The 26290-nt window shown below is 40.4% G+C and overlaps 1 protein-coding gene across 1 annotated transcript in view; it reads left to right on the top strand.

Annotated features, from left to right (window-relative positions):
- Vps41 (VPS41 subunit of HOPS complex) overlaps positions 1 to 18971 on the top strand; it is a gene marked incomplete at its 3' end in the record, with an annotated part of 119069 nt that extends 100098 nt beyond the window's left edge. Inside the window, exons 12-22 of the mRNA XM_041630599.1 lie at positions 71 to 200; positions 1652 to 1767; positions 3140 to 3196; positions 6994 to 7055; positions 7963 to 8044; positions 9042 to 9134; positions 10044 to 10171; positions 11368 to 11512; positions 15447 to 15488; positions 16053 to 16103; positions 18834 to 18971. Coding sequence (XP_041486533.1) covers positions 71 to 200; positions 1652 to 1767; positions 3140 to 3196; positions 6994 to 7055; positions 7963 to 8044; positions 9042 to 9134; positions 10044 to 10171; positions 11368 to 11512; positions 15447 to 15488; positions 16053 to 16103; positions 18834 to 18971 — 1044 coding nt within the window. The remainder of the gene's footprint in view (positions 1 to 70; positions 201 to 1651; positions 1768 to 3139; positions 3197 to 6993; positions 7056 to 7962; positions 8045 to 9041; positions 9135 to 10043; positions 10172 to 11367; positions 11513 to 15446; positions 15489 to 16052; positions 16104 to 18833) is intronic.
- Positions 18972 to 26290: the final 7319 nt, after the last annotated feature.

Genomic DNA, 26290 nt, shown 5'->3' with positions numbered 1-26290 from the left:
GAATAGTTTGTTCGTTTGTGTAAACTATGGTAACCAGGAAAATGAGCCTTCTCTATCATTTTCCCCCTAGGAAAGAGAATACTGTGCCCGGCCTAGACTGGACATCATCCAGCCGCTTCCCGAGACGTGCGAAGAGATCTCATCAGATGCTCTGACGGTCAGGGGCTTTCAGGAGAATGAATGTAGGGATTATCACTTAGGTGAGCCAGCAGAAATCTGCTTGTGCTTTCTTCTACTGCTTTTGTTGTCCTTCTATTCAGCTCACCAAAGGGGAATTTAAATGTAGGTACTAACAGAGAATAGCTGAGCTGGCCTCTGCCAGTAAAAGCTGGAGTTCTAGACTCAGAAATACTGCAACCTTGCCTGAATGTGCATAGGAAAAAGAAATGTTAGGCATGGGATTGGAACCAAGGAGAGAAGAGGGTTCTTTTTCTGTTGTTCTCTCAAGCCAGCTTGTCTGCTACCTATGTTTTCTGTGGTGCGAATCAAACCCTTCACTTTAAAGATGCTAGGGAAGCCCTTTGTCACCCAACACATCCCAGCCCTGTTCTAATTAAGTGACAGTTAGCTTTGATATCAGGCAGTATGATTCTGTAGTTGTCCTCCCGGTCCAAATGTGATGTTCCTGAAAGGTCTGCTGCGGGTGGCAGCGAAGTCCTTGTATTTGAGTCTAAGTCCTGAGCATGGAAAGATTCCCACGCCGTCACTGGGCCTGGACTTAATTGCGGAGTGGGTGGGTGGGTGTAGGTGAGTACACTAATCCCTCCCTGCTCAGGAGCAGAAGGAAGCTGTGGCTCTTTCATCCTGCCTGGGGTGTGTGTCATCACAGCCTGGTAGAGTGCGGGAAGAAAAGGAGGTGCTCAGCTCTTTGGAAGCCCTTTCCTGCTCTCTCAACCGACGCCTCAGGAAAACAGTTTACTCCTCAGTCATATGAAGAAGCAGCGCACAAGTGTGCATGCGTCTGACTCTTTTATGAACCCTCTTAGTAGTTAGGAACTGGAAGACTATATTTTGGACTTTGCAAAAAATTATTATGATTCAGAAATGAAAGCATACATTTTGGGTATTTTGCTCAGAGCAAACTCAGCCGTATGCTTAGAAACCCTTTAGAGCAGGTTTTATAATGGAATTCTTCTTGAAACACTCGGGTTTGCCATCGTAGGCAACATGCTAAAATGATAGACTATGTCCCCAGGGCTTGGGCACCTGCTGTTTACTCATTAGATGGCCTTGACTCTAGTGAAGAGGAAACATTTGTCGTCAACTTACAGAACTGTTGTTCTGTAAGAATAGATCTGTAAGTGTCCATAAATACAGTTTATACATGGCCAGTTGGGGTTCTGTTTGTTCATCTGAAGTCAGAATGTTAATGTGTTAAACTTGGAGTTCTAAACTTAACTTCTTTGTGTCTGCTGGTTTTCTTATAGTCTTTTCTTCTTGCTTTTTCTCATTCCTTCCTCCTGAACAGTTTTACACTGTGGTGCAGTTAAGAGCAGTACATGCTGCCGTTCTCACCTTCCTTGACATTCTAGAGCATCAAGCACACTTGACTGTACAGGGAGAAAATTGACTTTTGATTCTGAAATCATAAGCTAATTGCCACTTTGTAATATCGATTCAACCAAGCTGTCCTCTCTCTCCTCCCTTCTAGAATACTCTGAAGGGGAATCACTCTTCTACATCGTGAGTCCAAGAGATGTCGTTGTAGCCAAGGAGCGAGACCAGGATGATCATATCGACTGGCTCCTGGAGAAGAAGAAATATGAAGTAGTTTTGATTTTACTTTCTTGAAAGTATTGACTTGTCTGAACATAGAAAAGAGAAAAGGATTTTTATAGTAAATCTTTCATATTGAGTTAGTGTGTCTCAAGCCCCAAATATGTTACAATCTCTCTCTGAGAAATCACAGAACAAAAGCACGCAGTTCTGTTGGCCTGCTTTTCTGTTAAGGGGTTGGCTGGGGAAGCATGATTGATTCAGAAGGGGAGTAAACAGAGTAATGTACTGAAGCTGTTGTGGTTGTTTTCCTAAAGTAACTAAAGTAGAATAAGTTTTTGGAGCTTTTTTTCTCTTTGGATATGTTCGTAAAATTGCTCATTCTATCCTTATTTTGGGTATAAGGGAAAGATACCAGATTTATTCTAAGAATGGTTTGAACTAATTTGGGTAGAATGATGCTGTCTACTTCACTGGGCCATGGTTTTGACAAGTTTAAGTAGATGATGTACCAACATGACTGACTTTAGGATTAAAACAACATTCTTTACAACTGTAGTAGCTGCCAAGATAGTTTGTTCCTTAGAATGATGCTGGGCTTTCGTGTGCTCATCAGCAGAAAACAACAGTGTCTATTTTATGTGGAAGAGCTGTTGTTATATAGTAATACCTAGTATATACTCTAGCTGTTACCCTATTACATTAGCTTAAGTAATATTTTAGTGTTTCTTAAATTTGTTTACTTCTTTATTTGTATAGGTGTGTTTATCTGTATGAATGTATGTACATGTTTGTATGGGTGTTGGGATCTGAACTCTGCTTTTTATGATTTTAAAGGACTCTTAACTCCTGAATCATCTCTCCAGCCCCTAGATTAAGTAACATTTCTGTGAACTTAGTTTATGTGTTAAATATTTGTGTTAAGCTAATACTGGTAAATGTTCTGAAAGAAAAACACAATGTGGTTTCCATAAGCTTAACTGTAGACGTGAAGGCATACATAAGTTGTTTGCCTTTATTGAAATATAAATGAAAGTGCCCTTTGTCAGTCTGGGTCATACAGTTTTAGAATGACAGCTATCCTTTTTTTTTGCTTGAAGTCTAAGAAATTTTGTTACTTTGATTTGTGTATGAGATGTGATTCCAGCATCTTAGTGTGGGAATGAATTCAAGTAAAAATGAAGAGTCTTCATTTTGCTTGAATATCTTTATTTTGAATTCAGTGAAGTTCATTCAGCCATAACATTAAAAATTCCAGTGCCTTAAGCAAAAACCACAGGAAAATGGGGTTTTATTTGAGTAGTTCAAAAGTTAAAACATAATACACAGTTTATAACTGCACTTGCTTTCTCTCCCACTCACTCCATTTTCTCCCCCTTTTCTTTTTTAAATGGCCCTTATCATGATGCTTGTGTAAACATAGGAAGCTTTGATGGCAGCTGAAATTAGCCAAAGGAACATTAAAAGACATAAGATTCTGGTAAGTGCAGCATCATTACTTAGAATCTAACTGTTCTTACTATTAAGGAAACTGAGTGATTTGAAAAGAACAAGAACAGGTTCTTCGTATCTGTTCATAATTTGTTTTGAAATAATTCTTTTACCTGGGAGGGCATTCAATTGAGTCAGTTTTTGCTTGTAAACAAGAGACTTGGACACCTGCTAGGATGTAGCTTTAGGAAATTTTGAAACTGCATTTGGGCAATGTGCTTTGAATACAAAGCTCTGCAGTTGAATGTGTGGAAGCCTCTTTAAACCAGGTGTAAAATCACATTATCACAAAATGTATCAAGACTGGTCTCTTCAAACTAAATTGCTTTGGTGTGGCCTTGATAACAAATTCAATTGCTTTTGTTATGGAGACTATTCTAGGAAATCAAATACATTTTTATTACATTTTGGACTTTGGAAAAATACAGTGGCTAGAAACCTAGTTCTCTGCTAAATGTGACAGTGAATTTTGTGGGCAGAGACCTGACATAAAGTCATATCCTCTACATATGAAGAGTGCTGTCCTTACATAACATTGAGTCTATTACCCTTGTTTACAAATGAATAGTAGAAATTTAGCCTTTTATGGCTAGTTGGGTTTCAGCACAAATTTCTTATATTATTTTGTTCATCCCAAAATTTTCTGTAAAACTATATATACACAAGCCATTAATTCCTAAAGAATGTATAAGAAAAACAATAAACAAATAAAGGGAAGAAAAAAGAAAGCTAGAGGTCTTTTAGGCATGGTTGAGGAGAATAGTAATTCTTAGAACTGAAGAAAGCCCTACAGCGTTTAGTGAGGTGTATTGAAGGTGCAGAGACCAAAGGAGTAGGACAGTTGAATAAGGTTACTACATAGGTAGTTTTTTTTTTAAATTACTTTATAGATAAAACTAGATTTGATTTTGAAGTGACATATGTACTGAAAACTTGCTTCTGTTTTTGGAACATGCAGAACACAATTTAAGGCCATGTTCCTAACCACGAGGCTAGTCTAACCATGTCAGGCTAATGGAGAGAGGATCCGAGGGAGGCCAGCTGGCATGAGGTTCATGTGGTTTGTGTAGAAGATGAGGCCTGCCCAGAGCTGTGTAAACAGAGTCATACTGGTGGAGTCAAAATTAGTAAAGTACTGTTAGGAGCAAACACACCAGTCTTCCTGAGTTTGGAGAAAGCCACCCATAGCAGTGTTGGAGAACAGAGGATCTGCAGTGCAGTCATCTAAGGAATGATGCATACAAGACAGGCTGAGGAGCAGCAGCAGAGCCCCAGAGGGAAGTGTGTTCAGAAGAAAGGAAAGAAATGTTGTCGCAGACTAAGCAGCTGGTGATAATACCCTGGGTTTGGTAACATAAAATAGTTTTGTTTATTTTACTTATTCTCATTGTGGCATAGGGAGTGAAAGTGAGCAGGCAGTGTTACTCCTTACAAGACATGCAGCGGTAATGCTGGTGTCCAGGAGGAAGTGTTGTATACTCAGTGGTAGAAACTAGCACCCAAGTTTTCTGTATAGTAAACGTAAGCTCCCGGTGAAGTGAGAGCCATGTGGAGGGTGAGAGCTGCCCTCTTATCCCATGGACACACGACCAAGGTGGAATGTGTGGATGCGCTCACCCGCACAGCTTCCTTCTCTCCATCCCCTCGAGCTGCATGTTGGCTTCCTTGCCCTTCTGAGCTCATTTTCACTGTTCGTGTTAAGCTGACATCTTCTTTTTCCCTTTAGTATGATATTTTTCCAGTTAAGCCAATTTTATTGCTTTATTTCATTTTTTTATTGAGAAAATATTTTTACTCATATAATATATTGTGGTTATGGTTCCTGTCCTTATACTCCTCCCAGCTCCTCCTCTTTTCTCCTCCCATCCAGATCCACCCCCTTTCCGTCTCTTGTTAGAAAAAAAAAACAGGCATTTAAGAGATAATAATAAAATATAATATAATATAATATAAAAAGATAAAATAATAACAAACAAATAGGACAAAACAAACAGAAGGAAAAGAACACAAGAAAACACATGAGAAATGGATATTGATACAGAGACCCATTCATACACACACTCAGGAATCCCGTTAAACCACAAAGCTGGAAGCCATAATACATGCACAAAGGACCTAAAGCAAAAAAATGAAAGGGAATTAAGAAAAAGCCCTGACAGGATTCTGTGAGGAAAGGAACCCCCAACGATGCCACCAAGTTTGTTTCCTGTTGCCCATCTGCTGCTGGCATGCCGCCTACCCATGAGAGGAGTTAACAAACTCCTCTTTTTTGTTCTCCCTGGAGAGAACCAAATTTTGTTTGTAAGTGGTCATCAATTGGAGATCTTTTCTGGATTAGATATGGGGGCATGTGTCTGCTTCTCCTTTCAGCTCTAGGACCCCATCTGGTACAGACCCTGGCAGTTCCTGTGCGTTCTGCATCAGTCTCTGAGTTCATAAGAGGGTCAGTCCTCCTGTGTTTAGAAGGCCTTGTTTCCAAGATGCCTTCTATTCCTGCTGACTCTTACACTCCTTTTCCCTCCTCTTCTGCACGGTTTCTCTAGCCCTGAGGAGAGGGATTTGATGCAGGTATTATTCCAAGTAGGGCTGAGTGCTCCAAGGTTCCACTCTCTGCATATTGTCGGGCTGTGGGTCTCTGTATTTGTTTTCATCTGCTGCAGGAGAAAGCTTCTCTGGTGATGGTTGAACGAGTAAGGCACTGATTTATGAGTGTAACAGCATGTCATAGGGATAATTTTGTTGCTACATTCTTGTAATTTACATTGCTTTTACCTATATCCCTGGATTATCTAGTCTTAGGCTCTTGGTCACTTGAGTAACATCAGGTATGGTTCCATCGCATAGAGTGGACCTAAATTCAAATCAGATGTGGCTTGTTTACTCTCGTTAGCTTTGTGCCATCGCTATACTATCACATCTTGCAGGCAGGACACCATTGTAGATTGAAGGGTTTGCAGTTGGGTTGAGTGTAACATTTCTCCTTTGGTAGTATGCAGAGTACCTTCCGGTACCAAGAACACTAGCCAGTAGGGATAAAGGCTCTAGGTAGGTAACTGCTCCACGTCTCCATGTTCGGTGAGTTGTGTAGGTATCGTCTTCAGCCAGTTTGTGGAGAGCAGCGTATAGCCTTGGCAACAGTCTGGGTTATTTGGGGTTCCCATGACATTCTTTTGGCCAACGACTCTATTAGGTATACCCCGTTCCTGGTACTGGAAACTTCATTTGGTAATGAGAGATGTTCAGTTGGGGCTCTGTCTCCCTATTATTGGAAATTTCTTTATATCACCTTCATATACGTATGTATTAGGAAGCTTCTACTATATTAGGTTTCCACACTACCCCTCAAATGCCCTTGAGTTTTAGCTGTCTGTATCCATATCCCCTGCCACTCCAGTACTCTTGAATGTCTTTAGACTTCTCTGGAAGAGATCACATTTAACAGAAGACATCAGAAAAACAAACCTTTATACGGAGTGACAATTTAGGCTATTTCTAGGATCAGAGACTTCCTCTGCAGAGCATGTCTGAGTGGGATAGGTTAGAAGATTTTTTACATGGAAACAAGGTTCAATTTTTAAAACTTTGATTATTAAAATTTATATAAAAATAAATGCATTAAGTCTAAATGAGCTAAAGTGTAATATCACCAAAGCTATGACACAGATACAGACAGGCTTGGGCCGGGGTTCTCAGAGGAACCCCAAGTCCTGTCTGCTCAGAAACTGACACGCAGCTCTTCAGTTGTTCCGGTTGCATTATTAATTTCCTTCATTTGCCTTTCTATAGGATATTGGGTTGGCATATGTAAACCACCTGATGGAGAGAGGGGACTACGACATGGCTGCACGGTAATAACAACGGCATCCTCACAGCTATTCATGGCCGATGGTAACAACAAATAGAAGTGATTCTTTCCAACTGACTTTTTTATATCTTTCTAGGAAGGTATGAAAAGGTCTGGTGTGAGACACGAGCCATCAGCACAGAATTAAAGGACTGTCCAAATTAGCAGGAGTGTTAGTGTCAGCCCGTACTGCATGACTCCAGTCCCATTTCCTGTAGCACAGCACATGGTGGGCAGGCAGACTCCCTGGTGGCCTGTCTGCCTTAGAATGACTTCTCCGTTTCTCTGTATAGAGTGGGCAAACTTGCCCACAGCTCTCACTTTGTGTGCCCTCCAGTTTCTAGGGCCAGTTGTGATACACATGCCTTTGGAAGAAATCTAGAACAAAGTACAGCTGCGTATAGTTCAAGGACAGTGGCTCCTCGCAAAAGTGTGGTTGCTAAGTGGAAACAATAAAGCCTGTGAGGCCACCATTAGACCTGCCTTGAATGCCCTGAGACTGGGACTCTGGCTGTGAATTATGTGGGAGGCTGGGAATCTGATTTTCTACAGTCTGCTTTTTCACCTCGTTTTTAAAGCTGACCTGGAAGTTGTTGGCATTTGTGTTATAGTGAGGTTTCCTATAGAAAGTCCAAAGCAGCAGTGCTTTCAATACACATCAAGTCGGGGGAACCCCTAGTCTTCTGAAAGAGACCTATCTTTTCCTGTGGTATTTTATATAGTTTTCATGATTGTCATGAACTCCATGAACAGTCAGAGGAGTGCTGGTGACACTTTCATGTTTGTTGACAATAGAGGTAGAACCCCATCAAAGCTCTGGGAAGATTTACCTAAACCCCTGGGGAAATGTCTACTTAATCTCTTTATTTTTATTTACATTTTATTTCTCCCTGGATTGTTTTTGCTGCCAGAAAATGCCAGAAAATTCTTGGGAAAAATGCAGCCCTCTGGGAATATGAAGTGTACAAATTTAAAGAAATTGGACAGCTTAAAGTAAGCTATTTTATCTTAACCCTTAATTTTTGCATTGTAGTTTATTAAATGGGAATAAGCTTGAGACAGAGCAGTTGTTGGCTGAAAGAAGAAGTAAAGCTTATGTTTAGTTTATGTCAAATGGTTACATCTCTGCCTTGTTACCTGTGCGGGTCAGGTGCTCTGTTTAGGCATCTTCATCTTCCTTTTAGTGACTTGGGAACAATCATAATTTTAATGGATTTTACAGCATAGCATTTTAAAAATATACTCAAGGATTAATGTATTCTTCATTTTTATCTTTCCTTTTGTTGTGTTCCTCTGGAACCAAGGGCTTCAAAAATGTTAGGCAAGTGCTGTGCCACAGAGCTCATCCTCGGTGCTTGGATAATCTGCAGGAAGACAGATGAAACACTTGTCTGTAGCTCTGATGAGAAATTTTGTCATTTTATTACAATCTTTTCATCTGGGCACAACAGATATACCAGTCAGTCATTTTTATATTCCTTTAAAGGGTTTTTAAATTTTCATCATCTGTTAGCTTTTTGACTACTCTGTTGAAATTAAGAATATCCTGTTAAAATTTATTATTGTTTAAAGTTACCTTATGGAGAAGTGGGCTTCAATGTGGCATTGTCATACATTTGTGACAAGCTTGTTTCATAAGATGATTGAATTTTTAAGGTATTAATTAATGTATTACATTCAATATAAGAAAAGTTAAAAGAAATATAAAATAGCAACTATTCTCCTGATTATTTATATTTTCAGTAATTAAACAAGAATAAAAGAATAAAGGTTAATGAAGTCACTTTTGTACTTCTGTTACACACACACAAGTACACACACACTTTTGTAGCTTCCTGCTAGGTAACAGTTTATTTGAATCTTTTCTGAATGTCCCAGCGTGTCCTGATACTTTACATTTTTAAGGTTATAACTATACTTTTATGTGGTCTGCATGTTTAGGATGCGGTTGTTGTACCATTCCTAAAAGGACTCTCTGCTTCATCCCTAGGCAATTAGTCCATATTTACCAAGAGGGGACCCAGTCCTGAAACCACTCATCTATGAAATGATCTTGCATGAATTTTTGGAAAGTGATTATGAGGTAAGGAATGCATGCACGATCATTGATAGTCCTCTCTGTGTGTTACAAATCTAGAAATTTGACTTTTTTGTCCTTTTACGTTGGTGTCATAAGGGTTTGATATAAACATGATTTAAATTATGTCATCAAAATTATTCTACCAGTTCCTGTCCTGTCTAGAAAACATCTCACTATGGCTCAGGGAAATCAACCTGCTTTGACTCTTGGACCTGGAGAGTTTTTCCAGCATTATTGTCATGTCTGCCTCATTAATACTTTTGAAAAAATTAGAATAATTTTATTGTCATTAAACTATATAAATCATTTAAATATTACTTTCATTTTTCTCATCTTTAGGTTTAATTTTAAGTGCTCATGTAATGAATCAAACAGCAGTGTTCCATAGGAACTGTTTGCCAAAATTATTCCTTGAAAAATTCTGTGCTGCTAATAGAGTAGGTTGCTAAAAACAAAAACAAATGAAAAACCCTAAGCCTAGTACTGTACATGTGTAATCGGTTACTCGGAAAGCTGAGGCAGGAGATTGTGAGTTTGGGTAACATAATGAGACACATCCGCATCTGTCCTCAGGGCCGGGGAAACCACTTGTCTGGAGTGTCAGCTTTGCAGCTTTCTTTTCTTCCTTTTTACCAGTCAGGAAGCTGTCTAAACCTTGGCATGTTTATTGGCATTTATGGAAACTTCATTGCATAGGCATGATGGCTAATAGAGAGGTAGGAAAAGCCAGAGGTGGCTTAGCATTCCTTCCTCATAGACAGGGGACTGGACCCCTCTGAAGGAGCTCTTGTGACTCACTAAGTTTCTGTGCTCTGCACTGGGGAAAGAGCAAGAGACTGTGGGTTCAAACCCAAATGCAATCATCACAGTATCACACTATGCAGTGTCTTTCTGCTGTTCTCTTTTGGTTAGGGCTTTGCCACGTTGATCAGAGAGTGGCCTGGAGATCTGTATAACAATTCCGTGATAGTTCAAGCAGTTCGAGACCACCTGAAGAAGGACAGTCAGAACAAGATTTTATTAAAAACACTGGCAGAATTGTGAGTATGTTTTGGTTCTTGCAGTCACAGAATGGGGAGGGTGCCTTTTCATTTTCCTATATCACTCTTTATTGGACACCTCTAAGTCTCAAGTGAGTAACTAGAACATGAATGTGTAAAGCCATATTATAATGTGATTTTCCAGAGTAGTGGAGTGGTGTGGGCCCTGGTGAGGAGATAGAAGGGTACAAGAGTCCCTCAGGCTCTCGTGAGCCAGGCTCTGGATTCTGTTATTCCTCAGTCTGCAAGCCTGTGCTCTTTCTGAATGACAGTCCATCTGTGCAATTACAGCCCACACTTTGTTATAGGAATACATTCAAACTTGAAAGTTGGGCTCAACAAGAAAAGTATGATGAATATTTCCCTTATTGGGCATTTCCATCTGACTTTCTGCCATGTCTGAGGCAAAGAGATAAGCTAGACTCTCACAAAGCCTCAGTGTAGAGCACCGAATGGTATACCATAGGCAATCCAAGAAGGAAGGCCTGTTGCACCCCTTCCTCAGCACCCATAAACCCTAGATTTCCCTTGCTCGTCTTTGTCAAAGTCTGACAAAAGGACCCATGATGGCCTGGACATCAGGACCACATAGACTTGGCCCAGATGAAGTCATGATTGTGACATTCTAAGTTAGAGCACTCATTGTTTTCTATCAGAAGCATTTTCCTAGATTTCCCTTGGAATTTGTAGCACTGCTTCTAGTGAACAGCAGGATGCTTTCTGTCCAACTGGCTTCCCTAAGCTGGATGAAAGACGTAGTGTGAAACATTGTTTCAATGGAAAGATGAGTCTCAGCTCCATACAACCCCCTGCAGATGAGCTGGAATATATCTTATTTGTCGGCTGAACACGGTTTATAAGAATTCAGACTGATTTTTCTTCTACTTAAGAAGAATATCTCCTTCATTCTGGACCATAAGTTCACTGTTTGGAATATAGATTTCTAGAAAACCTTTAAGGCCGAGCTTAGAAGAGGGGGCATTTATTACTTGGGTATTTTTGCAGATTTGATGAGAGAAAAGGCAAGGTTCTGAGAAAGAGTACATAGGAGCCAGGTGTTTTTAAATCTTAGCCAATACTTCCGATAGTAAAGTTAAATCTTTTCTTTGAACAACCATTTCAGTCATTAATATTATGAAACATAATCTCTGCATTTTAATTATAACTGTTAATGAATATTATTTTTTTATTGCCAGGTACACCTATGACAAAAATTATGGAAATGCTCTGGAAATATACTTAACGTTAAGACATAAAGATGTTTTCCAGCTGATACACAAGCATAATCTTTTCAGCTCCATCAAAGATAAAATAGTTTTGTTAATGGATTTTGATTCAGAGGTAATGTGTTTCTTATTTCTGCATATTAACTACTAACTATTCAAAGGTTTCATCAGTGGCTACTTGTCCAAATGAATCATATTCTTGACCATATACTGGTCATGCTAAGAACCCTCTGACTCATAATGCATGTTATTTTAGTAGTTGCCTTTCTGAAAGCGACTTCCCACCAAACCTGGCAAACCAACTCTGAGCTCTGGGGACCACATGGTAGAAGGAGAGGATCAAGTCCTGAAAGTTATCCTCTGACCTAGACACATCTGCATGCCTGACCACATACCCTTGGAAACAAAACTAAGTAATAAAAATTTTTTTGAAGAGAAAAGCTAGAATGTCGGATTAAAACAGTACCTATCTATTTCTTGTCTATAAAAAAGTATACCTTAGGTGCAAAGACAAATCAAGCCTTAGGGTGAAAGGATAGAAAAAGGTATTCCCAGCAAATGGAATGTAGAAAACAGGTAGGTGGCGCTATTCTAATGTCTAACAAAGTGAACTTCAAACAAAAATTTAGAAGAAATAAAACTGCTTCATATTCAGGAAAGTCCATCAGGAGGATCTAACAGTTTTGACCATTTGTGTACTGAGCATTGCTTTATGAAACAGTAGAACACAGAGGTACAGTTTGACAGGCACGATAGCAGTGGGTGACTTCCGTGTATCACATTTGTGAATAAACAGTTCATCTTGACAAAATATTTGAAACTGAGGCAAGGGATAAGTGACATAGAGAAAGGGACTTCCCAGAAATCTATAGAATTTCCACTCCTGTTCTATGGAATAACATTCTCAGCACTTGTGGAACTTTCTAGATCAACCACATTTTATTGCATAAGCAAGTCTTAACAGATTCAAGGAAATCAAAACAACTTATTCTGTCTGATCATAGTGGAATAAAACTAGATATCAATAAAAATTACAGAAACTATGCAACCTTGTGAATATTAAAGAACACATTATTGAGTAATGTGTAGAGTACCACAGAGATCAGGAGCGAAAATGAATGCCCTAGAATCAAATGAAAATGAAAACACAGATATCAGTTCAAGGGAAATACAATGAAAATAGTTCTAAGAGGGAAATGTGTATGAATAGGAACTTATATTAAAGACACCAGAGATCTCAAGTAAATAACTTAATGATTCATTCCAGGGTCCTAGAAAAATAAGTACAAGCCAAACTCCAAATTAGTAGATGGAAAAAATAGTAAAGACTACAGGAGAATGCCACTGGAGACGGGTTAGTGGTTAGGAATATTCACTGCCCTTGAGAGGGTCCATGTTTATTTTCCCAAACCCACATGGAAGTTCACAACTATCTCTAACTCCACTTCAGGGGATCAGTGCCCTCTTCTTAACTCCATGGGTACCATGCACATAAGTGATGTAATACATTGATGCAGGCAAAACATTCATATGCACAAAATTTTAAAATACTTTAAAATCATGGAAAAATATATAAAATTGAAATGAAAAAAATCAGAAAAAATAATTATGAAACAAGACTTTAGTTCTCTAAAAAGATAAACATTGGCAAACGATAGCCAAACTAACAAAAAATAATTTCTAGACACGTACCTACCAAAGTTAAACCATAAGGATGTGAACAGATTAAACAGAGACGTACCAAAGAACATGGAATGGTTGAAGAAATAAAACATCTCCCAGCTATAAAAGACTAGGCTGAGATGAATTCATTGTTGAATTCATCAGGGGCTCCTCAGACTGTTCTATAAAGCAGAAAGTGAAGGAACTCTGCTCACCTCTTTCTATGAAGCCCCCATTTCCCTGATACAATAACAAGGTAAAGATACACTTAGACACAAAAGACAGTGCAGGTTAGTCTCTCTTTGATGTATGTAAATACCAAAGATCTCAGGATAATACTTTCCAATTGAATTCAGCACAAGAGAAAAATCTTTCACCAGAACCAGGTTAACTTCTTTCCTGGAATACAAGAATGGTTCAATAAATGTAACACATTATATGTCAACAGACCCTAAGACAGAAAGCACAGCCTTACCAGAGTAGGTGGAGAAAATTACCCCAGAAAGGCATCTGAAAAAGCTCAGCATTCACTCATAATCAAACAAAAATAGAAGTAAAAGAAATATACCTTACCACAATAAAGACTAGATACAACAGACGTATAACAAACATATTTGCAGGGAAATACATGGAACTAGAGATCGTGTTAAGCAAAATAAGACCCAGAAAGGTGAATCATGTTTTCTTTTGTGTGAATCTTAGATTTTATACAGATATATGGTCATGAAAGTAGAAATAAAACTGAGAGCATCTAGCGTAGAGGCACACACTTAAAGTGTACACCTTTAATCCCAGCACTGGAAGGCAGAGGCTGGAGGGATGTCTGAGTTGGAGGCCAGCCTGGTCTACGTATCAAATTCAAGGCCTGCTAGGGCTATATAATGAGACTCTGTCTCCAAAACCTAGGAGAAAGGAAGGGAGAGAAGGAAGGAGGAAGCAAGGAAAACTGAGGGAACTGAGAGACTAAGAACAGAAGAAGCTGAAAGAGAGTATGGGGAGGCGGATGCGATCCAAGTTTGTGGAATACTTGTCTGGACATCTTCATGAAACCCAATTACTCTGCACAGTGGATGTGCACTAATCAAAAAGATGAGATGCTTATATAAAAACTAATAACAGAGTGAGTACTCAGCCAGTAAAGGCACCTGTCACCAAGCCTGAAGACCGAGTTTAATCCCTAGGAGGGAACCTACTCCCCCAAGTTGTCCTCTGGCCACACGTGCTCTGAGGCATGAATGCATGTACATGCACACACACGTGTAATTTAGAAGACTTAATTACATTCCCTTTCCATTTTCTTCTGTGTTTCAAAGCTTAATTAGCATATGCACCAGTGGGAAAGAAATAGCTGAAACTGTTGCTATTGAAGGAATTTGAGCTAAGGTTAGGGTATCATAGTTTTCTAGTTAGAAAAGATCTTTGTAATAATTGAACACCCTTATGTTTATATAACAAAAATAACATTTGGAACAGACATCAGGGTGGTAGCAAAGTCAGCCAGACAGTTATTCTATTTGGTTGGCTGTCAGCCTTCTACCTCTTGTCATGAACTAATTAGTGTTTTATGACTGCTATAGATGGTATAGAAAACTGGAGTCCACGAGTTTTGTATATTTGGAGATTTCAGGTGTTTCCTTTGTTTCCCTTTGGTTAACCTGTTCTCGGAAGGCCAGCTCTTACTCACTTCTGTGACTGTGGTAATGTGATATTCTCCAGAGCTACTCAGGATGACATGACAATTTGTAAACAGCTCAGATGAGACATCAAGGGGCTAGAACATGTTGCCTATTTTGAATATAGTAGGAACTTTTGCATTTGGTAAAAATAGAGCAGTGCAGCGGTTTAACAGTATACAAAACACACAGACTTCAGGTTGACACACGTTTGAAGTTGTATTCCTCAGCAAATGGCATTTTGAATAAGGATTATTTATGAAGCTGTAGCTAATCTTTCTCTGTCCCACCAGCCAGCTCCCAAATAACCACACAGAGACTTGTTATTAGTTATGAAAGCTTGGTCAGTACCTTAGGTTCATCCCACTAATTCTTATTTCTATCTTAAATTAACCCATTTCTATTTATCTATGTGTTTCCACATTTCCCTGTCCTCCTGGATGTCTTGCTCCCTCTGCATCTGGCTCGTGACTCCTTTCTTCTTCCCAGCATTCTCTCTGCCCCGAAAAATCCTGCCTAGCTATTGACTGTTCAGCTTATATTAAACCCATAAGAGTGACACATATTCACAGTTTAACAAACGACTTTTCTACAACATGAAGCTCAGTGCTTCTAAGTGTAAGAAATAAACACTTGGCCTGTAACCATGGTACTGCATTTTGTTTCGTGTTCGTGTGTGGCAGACAAGTGACTATGGCTGTGTTTGTATTTCAGAAAGCTGTTGACATGCTTTTGGACAATGAAGATAAAATTTCAGTGAGTCTTTTTATATGTAATAGACCAATTTTCTGTTGCTAATAACGCACCACAGACTAAGCATGCTTTAGAGGAAAGAGGTTGCTTTGTCTTATGGTCTGGTCCAAGATCAAGAAGCTGCATTTGGTGATGGCCTTTTTGCTGGCAGAGTGGCAAGTCAGTGTGGGGTGTTGCACAGCAGAAGACAGGATGAGCCATGTGGGAGGTCAGGGGTGCACCCTGGAAGAAAGAAGGCGGCTGTAAGGTGTCTGGAAGTGGCCAGTCTCCTTGCTCTTTTATAACTATCTTATCTCATACAACCTGACCCTCTCATAGCCCAGCTTAATCCCTTTATATGGTAATCAGCCACCTCCCACTAAATCCTTCTGTTTAAAGAGTTTTACCACCTATTTTGTGATAGGATCACCTTAGACATCAAGCATCGACTCAGGTTTTGGTGGGTCAAACCATAGCACGTGGTACTAGACGAGGGTCTGCAATACTGTGCCTACAATACAGTGTATCAGGTAATTTGTCAATGTGTTGTCTCCTCATAACTGCATTATATTTCATATTTTTCCTCAGATTAAAAAAGTAGTAGAAGAATTAGAAGACAGACCAGAATTGCAGCATGTGGTGAGCATTAGTCTTCTTTGCCCTTTTAATTCAGCAGCAGACAGAGCGCCTGTGCATTGTGTGGGAGTGCCCATGCAGAGAACTTTTCTTAGTGAACACTGCTCTCATTGGAGCTTTGACCACAGACAGTGTGCAGGAATTACTAGAATGTAACACTTGCTGTGACTTTGTGGCTAGGAATTAACCATAGGACAGACAGGTGGTTGAAGTTTGATTTACAACTACTGAATTGGGACTTTTAGAAAAATATATTGTTTTTCTATTCTCTACCATCCTATGCCTGGGGTAAATGCTTTCCTCTATAGCTGCTATTACATATAACCAAGTCATAAGTCATAGCACAAACCAGTAGTACACTATAGATACCAAGTCCTGTTATTCTGTGTTCAAGACCATAGAGTGACCAAAGAACAGATTTATCATTTTCCCCATACCTACACTGTAGCTAAATCTGCCTATTCTGTATAGGTTTGGGGGGTGTATTATGAAGGGTGTTGTCTAGATTTCCTTAGAGGCTCCTTTGTTTCCATGTATCATGTCATCCAGGGAGTAAAGCAGGAGTAGTGTCTTAACTTGCTTTCTATTGCTGTGACCAAGCGCCGTGACCGAAACCAACTTGGTGAGGAAATGGTTGATTTCATCTTACAACGTTCAAGTCACATTGTATCACTGAAGGAGGTCAAGGCAGGAATGCGGGCAGGAGCTTCAGAACAGGGATAGGAGCAGAAACCATGAAGGAGCTCTGTTTACAGCTTGCCCCTCATAATTTGCTCAGTCTGCTTTCTTAGACACTCCAAGACTACCCCGGGGGTGGCACAGTGGGTGGGGCCCTTTAACATCAATCATTAATCAAGAATGCCCTACAGACCTGCCCATAGGCTAATCTTATGGTGACATTTTTGTTTTTCAATTATTAAAGTTCCTTACTCCCACATATGTCTAGGTTGTTTCAGGTTGACAAACAAACAAACAAACAAACAAAAAAAACAGCACAAGGCGGTATTTTCTATATGCTTTAAAAATGTAGAAAAGAAAAGGCTTGAGGGGCCAAGGGGATCATCCCAGTAGGGATGGTCTTTTCTCTAGAAGTGTAGTATTCTATCCCACAGCCAGCTTCTATGCTGAAGTTGGTAAGGATTCATGGATGGAAATAAAATCTGGATATATTTGGTTTCGTTTATTGCTCAGCATTTAATGCAGATACTGTTACCATAGTTTTCATGACCACAAAATCTTAAGATTATCTGCTTACCCAAGCAAGGCTCCATTCTGCTAGCCATCTTAAAATTTTGTTTATAGAGCAACAATTTATGATGTGCTAAGCTATAATAAAACAGAGGACAGTGTTGCTCTGTGACAGTGAACCACTGAAGAGTGTCCGGTACCCCACTAAAACAGTCATCCCTACCACCCGGCAATGTAGTGCCTGCATCCTGTGTGGCATGAAAACACCTATTCAGGCAAAGTACCATATCCTGGCCATGTCCAGACCCCACTGCAGGCTGCCTGTCAGCACTCCCATCAGATTTAGTGCAGCAGATGAGCTCAGGTTTGTTGTTCCATGTCCCCTTCTTGCCGCAAAGAACTGTGGACAGCCCGAGGGATGCCTCTTGAAGTCCATGTGTTGGTCTTGGTTTGATATGCAGCAGCAGTTACCTCACAGCTCCAGGAAAACTGAGCTTCTTTATCTATTATGAACCTATTCACCAGGTTACAAACATTCATGGTATGAAATACTTTCTGTGCTTAGTGTAATTGTGGCTTCCTCCCTCTCGGGGGTTATAGGTTTGTGTTTGTATTTAACATTAGCACTGACTATCCGTTTTGGGGTGTTACATAATAAACTCAGTCTTTTCAGTAAGTAGAAAGTGGAAACCATTATTTTTAGAGTCCAGCTGCATGAAACAACTGTTATCTTTTTATTATTTTTGTTTTTTGATGCCATCAATACAGGTACTACTTAATTCCAAAAGGATTACCTTAGTTCTCTAAAAATTGATATATGGAGTGTGTAAGTATTTAGTTCCGGCTACAGGGTGTTTTTTAGAAAGTCATGTTGTAGCCCTGTGCCTTTTTATGTAAGAGAAGACAATATTTTAAAAGACTTATTTTAATTTTATGTGTAAGAGTGTTGTTGGGCTTGCACGTATGTAAGTGCACTGCAGGCTTGTTGGTGTGCATGGAGACCTGAGGAGGGTGGCACATCCCTGTAACTGGAGTTGTGGACAGGTGTAAGCTGCCATGTGGGTGTTAGGAATCCAACCTGGGTCTTCTACAAGAGTGGCAATGCTCTTAAGCGCTGAACCATCTGCCCAACCCCAAGAATAGAATTGTTATCATCTTAGACTGCTACCTGGGCATGTGATTTCTGCAGCAAGGAGATGATGACTTTAAGATTTACCATCACTAATGCTTGTGCTTAGCATACACCGGGCCTGGTTCTGCATGATACACAAATGGTAATTACTTTGAACCAGTGAAGACCCCAAGTCACAGAGTGAGGAGGAACTTGTCTCAGTTCACATAGCTGTCAGTGGCAGCCAGTCCAACCATGAACCTTCTAGGAGGGTTTCAGAATCTACTCCCGAAATGGCATTCTCCTCCCCATTCCTCAAGTTATTCTTGCTGTGTCTCCTAACCTCCATGGAAGGTGTTAACAACTGAAAGTAGTAAAGTTAACCAGCTATTTTATTCTTATTCTGATATCATGACTTATCTTGTTCCTTTTAGTATTTGCATAAGCTCTTCAAGAGAGACCATCATAAGGGACAACGCTACCATGAAAAACAGATCAGTCTGTATGCCGAGTATGATCGGCCAAACCTCCTTCCCTTTCTCCGAGACAGTACCCATTGTCCACTTGAAAAGGTAAGTCACTGTCTCACTGGGCACATCAGAAGTAGTTGTCATTTTTGTAAGACTTTTGTTGGTCTTCTCTCCCTGACTGTGTTCATCCCTGTTCAAGAGAAGGCTGCTGTTGAACCAGTGGGTTCTGCCAGCCCATTGTGGTGAACCATGGTCCTTTGGGTTAGACTTTTGGGCAGAACAGACCTTCTGTAACAGGCTTAATTTGAATAAATATTTAATCCATTGCAACAAATACCAAGATGAAGTGATATCAAGAGTCTGCATCTCTTTCTCAGAATTAGGGTCACTGGGGTAAGAGCCCGAGAGTGGGCACTGCCCGAAACCGGTGTAGCTGCTACAGTCAGGAACCCAGACTGATAAACAGAGGGATCGCGCCCATCTCTTCTCAGCATTTGCTGCTGAGCTTCTGTGTTTCTCCAACTCACTGTGTCACACTGTAACTGCCTCAGCTGTCTGACTTCCTAGTCACCTGAAAGTCTTTGGAGGACTTTGTCAAAGGAACTTTGGACTTCCTTTGTCCAAAGTCAAAGGAAGGACGTTGTCTACTCATTTGGGTAAAGGAATCAATGCACTGGTTGACATTTTTTTAACACTTTAAATGGCCTTTTCATTGTGGGTCACTGAAACTTCTAAATCAGATGTGATTTCTTTGTCAAGATCCACAGTAGGAAGTCTATTTACATAAAAGTGTTACCCAGCCTTATTTTGAAACAAAGCTAACTTTGACACATACTCATGACTTATGGATTCATGAATGATCTCATTCTTTTTTCTTTAGAAATAAGAATTCTGTACACACTGAATTACCTCTAAAACTATCATTTATGTTTACCATAAATAGAGAAAGCTACCATGAATGACAGGGTAGATTCCCTACTATGCAGACATCTCAGGCTCTGACGGGGTGTGTGTGACATCTGTGACACCCAGGAGATGACAGGGGGCGAATGGTGGAATACATCCTCACTGTTTCAGCTCAAAGACACACAGGACATGGGGCCTCTTTACCCAGATATAAATTACAATCTTTAATATCTGAATGCTCCCTCCCCAGAAACCTTTTAACATCAGAGGACTAATTCTGCCACTTCAGGTTATTTGCCTTTTCAGGGCTTGGGTAATTGCTGAAATGAATAATAGTTGCAAATGGGCAACTAGAAATTTTGAAGTCTTCAGGTCTACCTTATTTTGTGGGATTTGAAATTCATGCTTTGCAGCAACTCTGACAGTAGTACATCAGCAGCCCGGTAAGGGTGTCAGCTATTCAGTCCTAGATTTCAGGACTTAAATCAGCACAGTTCATCAACTCAAAACTCAGTGCTAAGTTTTTTATGGAATTGTTGATTGCAAGGGAGCTCCAGACTTTGTAAGAATTTCTAGCCACTACTGCTCTTTGAAGAACAGCGCGTTCCTTCAGTCTGTCATGCCTTCAGCCATGCTGTGCTCTCACTGTCTTGATACTGCTTCATCTCCACAAAAGTGCCTTAGGTGGGTAGAGGCATCTGGTACCTGGCCAGCTGAGACTTGGGGTGTGAACCGAGTGGTTAGGAGCTGAGGGCAGACATGGAGGCTAGGCCTCTGACCCTCAGGTCCCATGTTCTTCACCGTGCTGAAGGATTGTATTTTCAGGTTTAAAATGCTCACTAAAATAGCAGCAGAGGTATTCTTCAGCATTGTAAACATCAAGAAAAATACAGCTGCAGATCTGTCTTTGGACTATAATTTACACATGTGATCTTATGATTTGATCATGCCTTAGAGATGTTGCAATCATTATAATCTTGGCAGGTTTATAACTGAATTGTGATCTCATATTAAACAACATTCACAAGGTGGCAGTGTGTGTCCTTTGGGTGAACACATCAGTGAAACAAAGTGAATAAAATTTACACTAAAGGACTTAAAGCAAGGTTAACTAGGAGACATCAGAGTCAAGGCTCTGTAGAAGTCCTTGTTAAGTTGCAGCTGACAATGTTCCTCTTGCTACCCTGCAATTCCCCTATCACCTTGCTTCTATGCTGAAGCAAGAAAAAGATGTTAGAATACTACATTTGCATCTTCTTTTTTAATCAATTTCTGTCAGTTATCTTACTTTTCACCTTTGTTTGCCCTAAAATTCCCCCTCCGTGTGTGTGTGGTGTGTGTCTGTCTGTCCGTCTCTCCCTCTCTGTCCATCTAAAGGCTTTCTTCTGGAAGGATCATAGTGTCCAACATTTGAGAATCTAAACGAAGGATGCCACCACATTTGTATTAGTGTCAGTAATAGAAGAATTCTGTGTCCTGTGAATACTTCACTTTTATATTTCACTCAAAAACTCCTACATATTTCTAGAGTTTCATTATTTTTAAGGAGAATAATCTCAAGTGCAGTTAGACTCCATTTATAAATATTTTAATAACCTAGGAAACTCAAATTTCAAAGGCTTGCTGTTGTAGAAAGCTGTCCTCCAGTACAGCATGACCTGTTGAACCCTAGGCAGTTGTGATTCCTGGCAGGAGACCTGCATGAGGATGGGGAGATGTAACCAGTAACAGTGTCCAGGTAGTGTGCTCTGTAGGCCTAGACCATCCTTGTGGGTGTATAATCAGTTAAGGTACTGACCGTTGAATATCTGAAACATGGCAAATCAGTGTAAATTAACTAGCCACATAGAGTAAGTGGTTTCCGTAATGTACCATTCCAGTGACGCTCATTTCTGCCGTTAATGGTGTGTGTGACCTGAAACACTGTCCTGGCCTCATCCCTATTCTATACTGAGATGATGCTCTTTCCCCTATCTATATCTTTTGTGGATACATTGATCTTTGTGATCAGACGCCACCCCCCATTCCTTACTGTTTAAATATGTAGTCTGCAGGAAAATTTAAATCAAAAATCAAAATATCAAGATTAGCTCCTGCTGTTGTTTCTTAAGATAGATCACAGAATAGAAAGAAATGATTAACTCAAGCTGTTCTTTCTATGGCTTTGATTCTTATTTTCAAAACTGCCTGCCTGGCTGGTAGTTTCTAAATAACTACTTTAAATATGCAACCCAGTTAACTTGTTTTGAAATTGTTATTGTCTCCTCATTTGAAAAAAATACTCATTACAGACCTACTGTGAACCCAGAACCGTGCTAAGCATAGGGCTTAACAAGCACGTGGTCCCTGCAGAGTGAAATTGAATGGCAAAAATAGTGAGTAGTTAGTTATCCTAGTGATAAAGAATTATGAAGCCACATGCAGGATGAAAATGGAGGAATAATTAGTATCTGGTCCAGTGTGAAATTGTGACAATATTTGTCTCCAGTCCTTCATAGAATAGGGAGTTAGGAGTGAGGAGAAAGTTTCAGAGAGGGGACATTGCAGAGGTGGTCAGGGAGGATAACGCCATACTAGGATGGCTGGAGAGGCTTCAGGTCACCATGTAGCTACGGCAGGAGGATGGTCTGTGAGATGTGGTTCCCTAGTGAATAGTACCTGATTCAGGTGCTATCTCTCTGTGGAGCTTGTCACAGGAGTATGGCATGAATTAGTGTCGTTACTCCATACACATAGTCCTCCCTCTGCACTGTGCCAGTCGTGGGAAGACATGGTCATTTCTTGTCATTCTTTTTGTGCCCAAGAGTCTGAGGTAGACTTGATGTCTCTTTTCTGCTTCATGTTTCATGGCACCTTTGTCTCCTTAAGTGTTGTCCTTTCATGTTATTATTATCCTCACCTTTGCTTCCTTGGTTCAACCTGATCCTTCAGCATCTAGCAAAGAGAACAAAGTAAATATATGCTATTTGTTTTAGAGTGACTGTGATTTATCAGTACACAGTGCATCTTTTTTTTTTTTTGAAATGCAAAAGCAAGGTTTATTGGGTGCACGTTATAAGCTGGTAGGGATCTTGCCAGTGTAGCAGGGAGAGGAGGTACCCTACCTTTCTGGAGAGCATTATTTAAAGGTAAAACCAGAAAAGTTATTTTAGCAGGGTGTGTGCTGGCAGGCGAGCCTATCTACAATGGTTGGAACATTAATGATGGTCTGTTTTTGGGTGGTGCCTGAGTGGTATCAGTTTGTGGTCTTTCTTGCAACCAGGTATTGCCATTTAAAACTACTGAGACTCAGGCTTCTATTGAGCTTTTCATGGCTGGGTTCTACATTTCCTACTTCACAAGTAACAATGATAGGATTCAGTCATGGGTTTTACTTGCCCATGGGTTTAAGGAGATAGAATTGGGACCTAAGAATTTAGTTAAAAGATTTTTCTCGGGCAGTGGCCAGCCTACTAGGCCCTGTAGCTCTGATCTTTTGAGTACAACCAAGTTGTAATTATAATTCTGAATGTGCTCTTTTGTTACGTGGTTCTGCATAAAGAACCAAAGTGTTTTTTTAATTGTAGGACCATTTTAGTTAGTAAATCCATTAATTAACAACTGTCGGCCTATTTTTTTCTAGTATATCAATAGGCACTATAGGTAGCCATTTTGTCTCCCATGCCAGAGAGTTTCCCGTTGTCTCAGCATTTCTACCTATTCTGGGAAGGGAGGGTGGGACGATGTGAGCCTTTCTGAAACTACTTCAAGCTGACATTGGGGCATTGTTATCAGGGCCCAAGTAGGCTGCAAGGCTAGCCAAAGGTAAGGAAGGAATTCAGGCAATGGGGTACTCAAAAGATGCATCTGGTTTACAGACTCTGTTGAAGAGACAGGGAGCATTCACATCAGTTGGACTGGTCCACATCAGCTTTCAGGAAGTCCAGGCCTCAGTCATTCAGAGCAGGTTGTAGTCATCAATTGCTGATTAGATGTATCTGCCAGCCAAGTGAAAGACTATTGAGATAAGTTAAAACCAAGAACAGAAGTTAAAATTTATGTACTTAAAGAAAATTAATAATTTTAGGCCCATATTGAAAACGATATTGTAGAAGAAAAACAGATAACGGATATTTATTTTTTTTTTAGCTTTGCAAAATCTATTTTTTTATTTAATCTACAACTTTAAACATTTTTTTTATTTTTTTACATCCTTTCTCTCATCCCAGTTTCTCCCCCCACCTTCCTTCCACCCATTCACTTCTCCTCCATTTCTTTTTTTTTATTTTAATTTTTTTTATTGAGAAAAGGAGAAAAAAAAACTAGTTTCCACCTCCTCCCAGCCTCCCATTTCCCTCCCCCTCCTCCCACCCTTCTCCCCCTCCTCACATCCTTCTCCCCCTCCTCCCACTCCTCTCCCCCTCCCTCTCCAGCCCAAAGAGCAGTCAGGGTTCCCTGCCCTGTGGTAAGTCCTAGGTCCTCCCCCCTCTGTCCATATCTAGGAAGGTGAACATCCAAACTGGCTAGGCTCCCACAAAGCCAGCACATTGCGTAGGATCAAAATCCCGTGCCATTGTCCTTGGCTTCTCATCAGCCCTCATTGTTCGCCATGTTCAGAGAGTCCAGTTTTATCCCATGCTTTTTCAGTCACAGTCCAGCTGGCCTTGGTGAGCTCCCAGTAGATCAGCTCCACTGTCTCAATGGGTGGGTGCACCCCTCATGGTCCCGACTTCTTTGCTCATGTTCTCCCTCCTTCAGCTCCTCATTGGGACCTTGGGAGCACAGTCCAGTGCTCCAGTGTGGGTCTCTGCCTCTATCTCCATCCATCACCAGATGAAGGTTCTATGATGATATGCAAGATACTCGTCAGTATTGCTATAGGCTAGGGTCATTTCCGGTTCCCTATCCTCAGCTGCCCAGGGAACTAACTGGGGACCTCAGCTTGGGTTCCTGGGAGCCACTCTAGGTTCAAGTCTCTTGCCAACCCTAAGGTGGCTCCCTTAACTAAGAATTGTGCTTCCGTGCTCCCCTATCCTACCTTCCTTTATCCCAATCTTCCTTTTTCCCCAAGTTCCCCCCATCCTCCCCTTCTCCCTTTTCTCTCCCCATCTCCCCTTACCCCCATCCAACCCCACCCCCAAGATCCCAATTTTCTCCCCGGCAATTTTGTCTACTTCCCATAGCCAAGAGGATAACTATATGTTTTTCCTTTGGTTCAACTTCTTACTTAGCTTCTTTGGGATCACCAATTGTAGACTCCGTGACCCTTATTTATGGCTAGAAACCAATTATGAGTGAGTACATCCCATATTCATCTTTTTGGGTCTGGATTACCTCACTCAGAATAGTGTTTTGTATTTCCATCCATTTGCATGCAAAATTCGAGAGGTCATTGTTTTTTACCACAGCGTAGTACTCTAATGTGTATATATTCCATACTTTCTTCATCCATTCTTCCATTGAGGGGCATCTAGGTTGTTTCCAGGTTCTGGCTATTACAAATAATACTGCTATGAACATGGTTGAACAAATGCTCTTGTCATATGATAGGGCATCTCTTGGGTATATTCCCAGGAGAGGTATTGCTGGGTCCAGGGGTAAGTTGATCCCGAATTTCCTGAGAAACCGAAACACTGATTTCCAAAGTGGTCGCACAAGATTGCATTCCCACCAGCAATGGATGAGGGTACCCGTTCCTCCACAGCCTCTCCAGCAAAGGCTATCATTGGAGTTTTTGATTTTAGCCATTCTGACAGGTGTAAGATGATATCTCAAAGTTGTTTTGATTTGCATTTCCCTGATCGCTAAGGAGGTTGAGCATGACCTTAAGTGTCTTTTGGCCATTTGAACTTCCTCTGCTGAGAATTCTCTGTTCAGTTCAGTGCCCCATTTTTTAATTGGGTTAATTAGCATTTTAAAGTCTAGTTTCCTGAGTTCTCTATATATTTTGGAGATCAGACCTTTGTCTGTTGCGGGGTTGGTGAAGATCTTCTCCCAGTCAGTAGGTTGCCTTTTTGTCCTTTGCTATACAGAAGCTTCTCAGTTTCACTAGGTCCCATTTATTCAATGTTGCCCTTAATGTCTGTGCTGTTGGGGTTACACATAGGAAGCGATCTCCTGTGCCCATCTGTTGTAGGGTACTTCTCACTTTCTATTCTATTAGGTTCAATGTGTTCTGACTGATAGTGAGGTCTTTAATCCATTTGGACTTGAGTTTTGTGCATGGTGATAGATATGGGTCTATTTTCATTCTCCTACAGGTTGACATCCAGTTGTTCCAGCACCATTTGTTGAAGATGCTTTCTTTCTTCCATTGTATACTTTTGGCTCCTTTATCAAAAATGAGGTGTTCATAGGTTTGTGGGTTAAAATCCGGGTCTTCTATACGATTCCATTGGTCGACTTCTCTGTTTTTATGCCAGTACCACACTGTTTTCATCACTGTAGCTCTGTAATAGAGTTTGAAGTCAGGGATGGTAATGCCTCCAGACAATCCTTTATTGTATAGGATTGTTTTGGCTATCCTGGGTTTTTTG

This window comes from Microtus oregoni, unplaced genomic scaffold (genome assembly GCF_018167655.1).
Source record: "Microtus oregoni isolate MIOR12 unplaced genomic scaffold, Mior012 000035F_ref0000213, whole genome shotgun sequence".
NCBI classification, from domain to species: domain Eukaryota; kingdom Metazoa; phylum Chordata; class Mammalia; order Rodentia; family Cricetidae; genus Microtus; species Microtus oregoni.
This window is presented reverse-complemented; position numbering and strand designations above follow the sequence as displayed.